The sequence below is a fragment of the Acanthochromis polyacanthus genome, chromosome 3, assembly GCF_021347895.1.
Source record: "Acanthochromis polyacanthus isolate Apoly-LR-REF ecotype Palm Island chromosome 3, KAUST_Apoly_ChrSc, whole genome shotgun sequence".
NCBI classification, from domain to species: domain Eukaryota; kingdom Metazoa; phylum Chordata; class Actinopteri; family Pomacentridae; genus Acanthochromis; species Acanthochromis polyacanthus.
Genome location: NC_067115.1, coordinates 14,642,589 through 14,652,590, shown reverse-complemented (window position 1 = coordinate 14,652,590; position 10,002 = coordinate 14,642,589). Strand labels below are relative to the sequence as shown.

General features: G+C 39.9%; 1 protein-coding gene across 1 annotated transcript; it reads right to left on the bottom strand.

The window, feature by feature from the left end:
• Window positions 1-954: 954 nt before the first annotated feature.
• Window positions 955-9,934, bottom strand: sirt7 (sirtuin 7). Its single transcript, XM_022207922.2, has 10 exons — window positions 9,734-9,934; window positions 9,467-9,604; window positions 7,333-7,437; window positions 7,179-7,249; window positions 7,021-7,093; window positions 6,834-6,932; window positions 5,559-5,795; window positions 4,553-4,633; window positions 3,203-3,309; window positions 955-2,659 (listed from the first exon to the last, which is right to left on the bottom strand). The coding sequence occupies exons 1-10, from the start codon at window positions 9,836-9,838 to the stop codon at window positions 2,455-2,457; spliced, it is 1,221 nt and encodes a 406-aa protein (XP_022063614.2). The 5' UTR covers window positions 9,839-9,934; the 3' UTR covers window positions 955-2,454.
• Window positions 9,935-10,002: the final 68 nt, after the last annotated feature.

The window sequence follows — 10,002 nt, the reverse complement described above, 5'->3', positions numbered from 1 at the left end:
AGAAGATGGATTTTGACCCTAAACTGTTTGCTCTCATCTCAGAAAGGCTTGAGACGCATACATAAGTTGATTTGTAAACACCTCGGATGGACATTTGCTCTTTGTGAATTCATTTTTTTTTTGGTCATTTCTACAATGGTGTTTTTAAAATTTGAGATTCACTTAGCATTTGAAAATTTCTTCTACCATTGATAAAGACAACTAGAATATTATTTCAGTTATACCAGCATGCTTTGAGAAATATCCATCCTCTATACACCGCTTTATCCTCACTAGGGTCGTGGGGGGTGCTGGAGCCTATCCCAGCTGACTCGTGCGAAGGCAGGGGACACCCTGGACAGGTCACCAGTCTGTCGCAGGGCTGCTTTGAGAAATATCCATCCATCCATCCTCTATACACCGCTTTATCCTCATTAGGGTCGCGGGGGGTGCTGGAGCCTATCCCAGCTGACTTGAGCGAAGGCAGGGGACACCCTGGACAGGTCGCCGGTCTGTCACAGGGCTACATATACAGACAGACAAGCACACTCACATACACACGTACGGGCAATTTAGAGTCATCAATTAACCTCAGCATATTTTTGGACTGTGGGAGGAAGCCGGAGTACCCGGAGAAAACCCACGCATGCACAGGGAGAACATGCAAACTCCATGCAGAAAGATCCCAGGCCCAACCCGGGATTCGAACCGGGATCTTCTTGCTGCAAGGCGAAAGTGCTAACCACTACGCCGCTGTGCAGCCCCGCTTTGAGAAATATGAAACAGCAAAACAAGTCAAATGGCTTCACTTAATTCCACATAGGCACAATATTTACCGGTAAGTAAACTGTGTCATAAATACTTTGGTAAGTTTGGTGTCTCACTTTCGCCAATGAAAAAGCAGTTTAATTACACAATAAAACAACAGTACTAAGATGACTCAACCAGTCAAAGCAAGAGTCAGCACAATAAAAATGAATAGTATGATCATTTATTGTGTCACAAATATATCAGTTCTTTTGCAAAATACATCAAAAACAAAGACGTTTTCACATTCTGTTTTAGCACTGGTTTGAGTTGTAGGAATGCTGAGCACTAGCTTATCATGACTAGTCTGTCACTTTAAAACTCCTGACACTTTATGGTACATGAAGTGATTATTAATACTACGAGACAATACCTGAGACAAATTAATAAACAACTAATCCGGTTGTTTCCAATCACTTCAGTAAACAGTAACTTAAGATGATATAATCTTTCAAATACTTTCAATCTTCCAAAGATTGAGTCATTAATCAAAACTCAAGCTTTCCTTCCTACACTGCTGTAAACAAAATGAGACAGAAATGTAAACATGAAAGAAATCCAACAACTTCAGTAAACCAAGATACAGTAGCGGCTGTACTACAGAGCCTGCAGACCTGAGGATGGGTTACAGCAGAGCGAAGGACAAATGTGAGTTCAGGAAATAATTTACCAAAATACCTCAAAATGAACAAAACCAATAAGCCTTGTTTCAAAAAGGTACATTCAAAAACACAAGTTCTGAACATGTGAAAAAAGCACTACAAAAATATATTTTCCTCTCAGCCATACACATAGAAAATGTTCAAAGACTCGAAGCACAAAATACAAAAAAAATGGCTATTGGTATGCTGCCGTGTTTGTGCCAGCATTTACTACTCATTCCAATGAATGATACCATTTACCATGAATATAAATATATCAATTTACCCTTTAGACACCAGCATATAATAATATTATGTTGAATATTTTCCATCTAGCTGATGCTCAAACCAGCAGAATGTTGTACATTAATTTAGTTACTGAAATGCACCCATTACCAGCTCGGCAAAAATCCATGAAACTGTGTTTAAAGTGGTATTCCACAAAAGATCTGACCTTATGAGGAAGAGTTGCCACCAGTAAACTATGGCTACAAAAACATGATTCTGTGTCGAGTTACACCACATATAGAAAGGGACAGCAGCAAAACTCATGATGCAGGAGTGTTTCCAAAGTGTGTCACTTTAACTGTCTATTCTTACGTGATTAAAGCTTATAAGAGTTGTGCTTCTGACACGGAAATGTACTTTCTGCCACTCTTTAAGACTTTCAGTATTGGAATTCAATGGTTTCATAATGCTACGCTAGCTGCACTAGAATAAAATGGGACTCTGACTAACCCAGCTAGCTCAGAACAGGAGTTGGATAACGAAAGCCACATTTAAACCCTGCTGTTACTTGATTTTGTACAGAATAAGAAATTCATGATGCAAAGTGCCATCTTCAAATAGCAAATACCCAGTCGTAGTTTTTCCTCCACACACACTGCATTCAGACAGACATACCAACATATTGATCAACAGCACCTTAAAGCTGACAGTCAAATGTGTTCTCGTCATGAGATTGATGTTCGAATACCTCATGGGTAGTAACTGGCCAGAATGTACAGAATCCATGAAGTTTCCACAACTATGCAGCTTTTTTCTTCTTCTTCATTCCTTTGCCATAGCCTCGTCCGAACCAGCCACCCTGCACTGATGTGACTTCTGTCTGCTTCTCGGGCTCAGCGGAACCGTCCTCTTGACCTGTAGGGGGCGCTAAGACCTCACGAGTGTGACTTTTCACCTCCTCAGGTCCAAGAGGTGAAGCCAGACAGAAGATGGGGTCGTCGGCCCTGATGAGACAGAAAGAAAAAAACTCAGCTGAAAGGTCAACAGATCTAAAAAGTTCAGGGTAATCTTTTACTTCTTCTGTATGTCGATATGTCTATTAAAGAGAAATCCAAGTACTGGTTTGACAAGGTTCAAATAATTTAGGGACATATGATATCAACTTTTTTTGCTGATATCTGACATTTGGCAAATTGCTAATAGAATATACAGTGTTTTTTAAATGTACACATTAACCAGGCAAAATAGGGAAAACTACATAAATTTACACGTAAAACCTGCCATATTTGCTTTCATGTAACTTTTCCATCATATCTACATGCCAATATTTAGTCTTAAGCCTTTATATGTGCCCATATCTAAGCCGATATTTCTATTTGAATGTTCTTAATAATATACTGGTATCTGTGCTCGAAACAGGAGACAAGAATATTTATACCCACCATTAAAGGAACTGTCTAACTGAAGTACAGATGTTACAATAATAGGACCAACATATTTCACATTACCTGTATATAATAAGTAAAATTGCTTCCTATAACCCTTACCTGTTGTACGCAGGAATCTGAATGTTCAGCTCCTGCATGAGGAGGCTCATGACATCGTCACATTTGCCATTAATCTTTAGCAGAGCCAGATCATCTTTTGGTGTCCACTAAAACAAAAACACATCCACATAATCAGTCATCGAGGCACCCAGAAATTTATTTGCATCTCATTTGGTATTGTACACTAAGGTAGGATAAGGTACGGTGAGCTAAGGTAAGGTGAGCTAATGTAGGCTAAGCTAAGGTGAGCTAAGGTAAGGTGAGCTAATGTAGGCTAAGCTAAGGTAAGGTGAGCTAATGTAGGCTAAGCTAAGGTGAGCTAAGGTAAGGTGAGCTAATATAGGCTAAGCTAAGATGAGCTAAGGTAAGGTGAGCTAATGTAGGCTAAGCTAAGATGAGCTAAGGTAAGGTGAGTTCAGGTAAGGTGAGCTAAGTTAAGCTAAGGTAAAGTAAGGTAAGGTATGACAATCTTTATTATCCTCAGAGTTAATCTGTCCTGCAGTCAGTAGTGAACACACAAACAAAAATTTCACAGTAGTACATAGTCACCAGACACACACTTCAAGCGACACAGACAGAAATTCACACTGTACTGTTCAAATGGAACACAACAGCAAAAACAAGTAAGCTTTTCCATCTGCTGGTCCGGCATTTAAACAGACTGAATCTGTGAGTTGATGGCAGCAGCTAGTATTCATTGAACGGAGGAAGATTGTGTTTAGGCAGGACTGACTGGGCCTTTGTAATGGCTCTGTCTGTATAGTAGCAGAATAAAGGAAGAATTTAAACAGATTCAAGTGAGGTGAACTTTCTAAGATAAAGCTTAAAGTATATGTGCCGGTGATCAACTTCAACAAAAAACATCAGTGTTTGAGTCAAAGGTTAGCTTGTTGTTGGTTATTGTGCCCAGAATCTCAAACAGCCTGGTCACTGAAAACAAGAGAAACAAGTAGAGGATTCATTCAAAAATCAGTAATCATTCCTTTTGCTTTGTACACAATAACGCACAGGAACACAGCATGTCTTCATAATGATTTCCATTTGTATATAAAATGAATAAAAGAGGTGAGATTGCACACCCTTGGGAGGAGCCAGGGGGAGCTCATCAGATAAAATGTCATTCACTTTCATTTCCTAAGATCTGTCAGTTAAAAAGTCAGCCAGCTGTGTTTTTAATGTTGAAAAAGCTGGCAAAAAGATCGGCGAAAGTGTGAGGCTGGACATAATTCTGTACTCTTTCCAGACGTCCCAGGACCATGTCTGTCTGACCTGGAAACAAATGGTTTTTGGTCCAATTTACTCTGAGTTGCCCCCTAAATGTCATCTTTTAAGATTTTCCCCAAAAATTACCTGGAGGTTGACAATATAGAGTTTGGGCCTTTTGCTGGCTGGTCTGTTCATGCACCACAGACAAGCATATTTCTTCAGCACCTAGAAAAGCAACAAAGAAAGCAGCATGAAAATAAGCCCTCAAATGCAAATCATACGTCACACATTATTGGTTTGACTGCCTTATATTATTAACAGTGTTTAGACTGTACAGTACTACAATCTGGAAAGGTGCATTTTAACATATTCACTGGGCTTTGTCAATAGCATAAAAATAATATGACTGGATCATTTCTGTTAGCGGTCCAAGTAAACAGCTCAATTAAGGGATTGTCTTATTTAACCCTTAGATGCATAACTGAGTCAAAACTGACCCAGTGAAGTTGATTTCTTGCAATATCTTTTTAATAAAAAAATTCTATCACTTCATTTTCAAGTTTTTCCTCAAAAACATGTTTTTAATGTCATTTCAATGTATTGTTTTTAAGTTACCTTTCATACTTTTAAAGAAATTGCAATATTTGTATTACTACCCCAAGCTCTTTATCACTGATAATATCATACATGAGGTGATGCAGCGCAACAAACTTGGAGGGACGGACAGCAGCAAAAGTGAGAGGAAAATGGTGGAAAAATGTCAACAAAATGGAGGTTGACATTCTTTTATTGCTGTTCTGTGTAATATTCTTCTTTTTCAATTATCAAATGTTCAAAATATGCTATAAAGTGTAAAATCAAAACATGAAGTAATTCTTGTGTGGACAAAAATATATAATGAACGAATATGACTAATTATTTTTCTTAACCAAAATGATAAAAGTGGCGTAAAAACACTGATTCTTATACGTGCCATTACTGACCCACTTATGGAAGAGTGTATCTAAGGGTTAAAGCTATTCTTGTCATTAATATAATTAGTAATCATAACTATAAACATAATGCTCCTCTGTCCAGCACAAACTGATGTTCAAACTATGGAACACTTTCTAAACCATGCTACAGACTCACTGTGCTTCATCAAACCTGCCTTCAGACTGGAGCCTAAGCAGACGATAACATCTGCCATCTTAGCAGCCTCTGCAGCTCCTTTCCAGTTGAGAGGTTGTTCCAGAGTCCCACGTTCCCCGAAGTGCACTATGGTGTCTCTCAGTTCGCCGCCACAATGGCTGCACCTGCGTCCTGTCGTGTGGCGGTGCAGCGACGTCCGCTCCGTCACGTCAAATAAGCGCACGTACTCCCTGACAGGTGAACAAGACGTACACACCTGAGGACAGAATGCAAAAGCAGCAGGTCAGAACAACTTGTATTCTTTAGAAAAGTGTTTCCCGGAAGAGTTTAAAATCTAAAAAGAACAATAAACAATGTCAAACATGTAGAGTCTCAACAATAATTATTTTTTTAATGATAATCTAAGTGCACAGAGTAACATCTGCAGTCAGGACTGCAGGTTGTATCGTCATAGTACGTCTTCAGTGCATTCAAGTCAGCCCTGCTGTCAGTCTCACTATCTGTCTCCCCAACACATCACATCCCCAAGCTTTGGATTGTTTGACATTTGAGCTACTTTCAACCCTCTCACCCCCACATTGCTCACTCATCCATACACATCTTACACTGCTGATGCAACTCACCCCCACAAACCTCATTTGTTTATTAAATTATTCATGTCAAAGAGCTCTATTCACCCCCAGTGGGGCAATTTAAAAGTATAGGCAACAGAGCAGACACTGCACAAACCCAGAGGGTGGAATGAAGCGATGAAAAGTTAAAAATAAAAAACAATTGGAGAGTAAATTGCACTGAAACTTGGCTCTTCTCCACAAACAAGTGATGAAGTCATAAGACCTGGAGTTCAACCAGCAGCATTTCAAAGATGTGAGACACCTGAGAGATGAAATAAACACAAACATGCCTGAGTCTGAAAGGAAGAGTTCTAAATCCTTGTGAGGATCCTCTACTTTATCCATTGTTTCTTAGGTCTAGTTTTTATTAGTGAATTTTATTTTCTTTATGTTTTCTCATATTAAAAAAAATGTTTTTTCTTGCTTTTGAAAAATGACATTTTTATTTGTTAATTTTCATGTTATGTTTCTTATCATCTATTTTATCTGGCTTTTTTCAAATGTAAGAAAAGGTTTGATTGATTGGTTTATTGAGATGCTGCTTCTGGGAACTGCACTGTAAATTCTCAAATATCCTGACTTTCCAGGACGTTGGAATCATTCAGATTCAATGTCGCTAGAAACTGTGTGCAAGTCAGTCACAGAAAACATAAAAAAGACGAAGGATGCATGTGATTCACCTCGATAAACATGTTTCCATGCAGCTCAGACAGAGCGTGTCTGGGTAGGCCGCTACGCAGGTGAAGTCCATCACAGTTTTGAGACACGACATGCTTCACCTTTATCAAAAAACACACAGAGTACATGTGACCCTTGACAGAACATTGTGCACTACAACTATACCTGAACTATCACGGTGTCACATACCAGCTTTTCTTTATGAAGCGTCCTAATGCACATGTGTGTGAAGGTTGGCACTGCTTTGCTCAGGTCTGATGAACTGTTAGTAAAAGAAAACACAGAGGGGAATTTAATTGTCCTCAAAAAAATTGCTCAGTTCATTTTGCATCACGGTAAAGACTCACCTAACACTCCGTCCCTTCTGCAGCTGCGTCCACACCCCGTTAGGACCTCTGTAGTCTGGGATAGAAGCTGCCTAAAAATAAACATAAAAGACATCATCAGTCATGTGAAAGTTAAAAAAGTTAACGGACAATGAAGAGGTAGAGTTTGGCATACCGTGCTGATACCAGCTCCAGTGTAAATCACCAGGTGATTTGCTTGCTTGACTGCAACAGCGAGCTGCCTGACTTTACTTTTCAGTTCTTCAGCATCGTCAAACACCTGCAAACAGCACAAGAAAACAAAGGTGTTCTAGGTTTATGAGCATAAACATCTCCTGTACCACCAAGTAAAACCCAGAGCAGGTTTTAATCACCACAACTTTGTGCTGTTCTCAGATTAAATTTCTGTGCTACTGTAAACAGAAGCTAATAAGACATGAATTGATCACTATGAGAATCAATTAATACAGAACTCCCAGTGAAGCAACTTCAAGCCCCGAATTTTGGAGTTCTTTGAAACTTTTTTAAGCATCAAACAATCAGCTCTTGGGCTGAATTTGCTGAGTGTCCTTTACAAATGGACAGGTATGATAATCTCAGTCTCTTACCCATGATTTATAGTTTATTCATTTAGTGGAATGGAGATCATTTTAAATCCATTGCCAGACTCATAGGTACCCCCCATATTTTTTTCTGAAGGTCTTAGAGAGCTCTGTAGATATTGGCATGATGACAACACTGATTTCAGGAGCAACAGAAACAGCAGTCAGAGATTTAAATGAGGAAGGTTTATAATGAGAATCTAATCATTGGCATCTAATCTGGACCTCCTGATGCTAATTTTATGGACTCGAAAGTGTGACAAATGTGGGGGTAAACTTCACATGTAACTGATCTCAAGGTGTTTCTTGCAAAGAGGAATTTTGCAATGTAAAAAATAGTTATGGCGGAGGAGCCAGACACCCCGGTTTCCTCACAGACAGAGAGGAAAGCTTTGGAAAAGGCCAAAATACTACAGCTATATATAGTTTAATATATTTCAACTGAGAAAAAAAATAGATTTCTGTCAAATATGGTAACAGATTCTTTACTCAGCACATCTTAATCACGCTTACTGCTGCGCATAGCCACAAAAGCTCATCCTAAGTGAGGAAAACATAAAATCAAATTTTATTTCATTAAAATGATGAAAGACTAAATAGGGCTGATTAAAACCTTTTGGTCATGTTATTTTACTTGAGTACATCAGAGGGACAGCACATGTTAGGGGCTTTGGAGATAAAGTCAGAGAGGCCAGACTGAGATGGTTTGGGCATGTCCAGAGGACAGAGAGTGAATATATTGGTAAAAGGATGCCGAGTTTCCCACTGCCAGGCAGGCAGCCTAGAGGAAGACCAAAGAGGAGGTTTATGGATGTGGTTAAAGAGGACATGAAGGTAGGTGGTGTGAAAGAAGAGGATGCAGAAGACAGGGTTAGATGGAGGCAATTGATTCGCTGTGGTGACCCCTGAAGGGAAAAGCCGAAAAGAAAAGCAGAAGAAGGTCATGCTATTTTATTTATGTGGAATACATGACTTTTTACATACTGTAAAGTACAATTTACTGTTTTCTTTGTATTCAAGTACCTGTTCAAACACCCTACAAAAATCCTCTCTATGCTAATCACAAAGAAATCACTGACATAACCAGTTTGGCGTGATCATTCAGCTTAAAATAGTCGTGTTTTTATCTCTGATCTGGTTGCAGGTCAAATCCCAGCACTGAGCAGGTGGTGTGTAAAAAAAACTGACTGTCTTCTGTGGAAGCATCTGCATTATTTTATCTGCTCTGTGTCCTACATTATAGGCACTCATATAATGCAATTTCCCATCAAGCAAAGAATGGTTCCCTCTACATTGTGACTAAAGTGTAGTTATTAATGCATCAAACCGACTTGATTTAATTTGTGGGAGTTATATTTCAAAGATTATAGCGTACAGAATAACTATTGAGAGAACACTGCTTGACTTTATATCTGTAAATCATGGTACAGTCTAGTATCTCTAAACAAACAGCTTAAACATTAGAAATAGTACAGTACTACCTATAATCATAAATGTCATGCTTGATTACACTGCAAGACATAAATATTTCTTATGTTATAAGAAACAATAAGATTTCTCGAGGGCACACTTTTTATATCACCACAGACATTAAGTGCTGTGTAACTGCACGTCATGACTGTTTGGTCCAGATAAAAGCAGCTGTAGCTGGACATACAGCAGATGATTTTTGCCACAACAACCGGCTAGCTTCCTCCTGACTCTCACCTCCTCCTGCTTCCTCTTCAGCACATTCCGGCGGACTTGTCTCTTGTTGAGCTCCTCCACGGTGTCTCTGTGCAGTAGCAGCACACCCGCCTCCTCCTCCGACCGCTCGGCCTCCGGTTTCTTCAGGACCCGTCCAACCTAAGGGAACAGAGAAGAGGAGAACCGGGTCAGGCTCAGCTGCTCCGAACCAACGCTGCCATTATGAACTACTATGTTAGCCTGCTAGCTTGTCACTAGCTTCTCTAAATGCGCATTTTCTCATCTCACCAGTCTGAATATCTTCCTCTCGCTCTCCCGTTGCAGTATTTTGGCCTTTTCCAAAGCTTTCCTCTCCGTCCGTGAGGAAACCGGAGTGTCTGGCTCCTCCGCCATCCCGTCGAAAATCAGCTGAGAAGCAGTTTTCTATTCAAAACAAAGCTCACAGCACCAGCAACCAGCCGGGCCGGAGGCTGTCCGTGTAAAGAGAGGAGGCGGTGAGCAGCGCCCCCTGCTGCCGGGAGGCCGCCGGTGCAGCAGCGTTTACAAACTACCCAGCA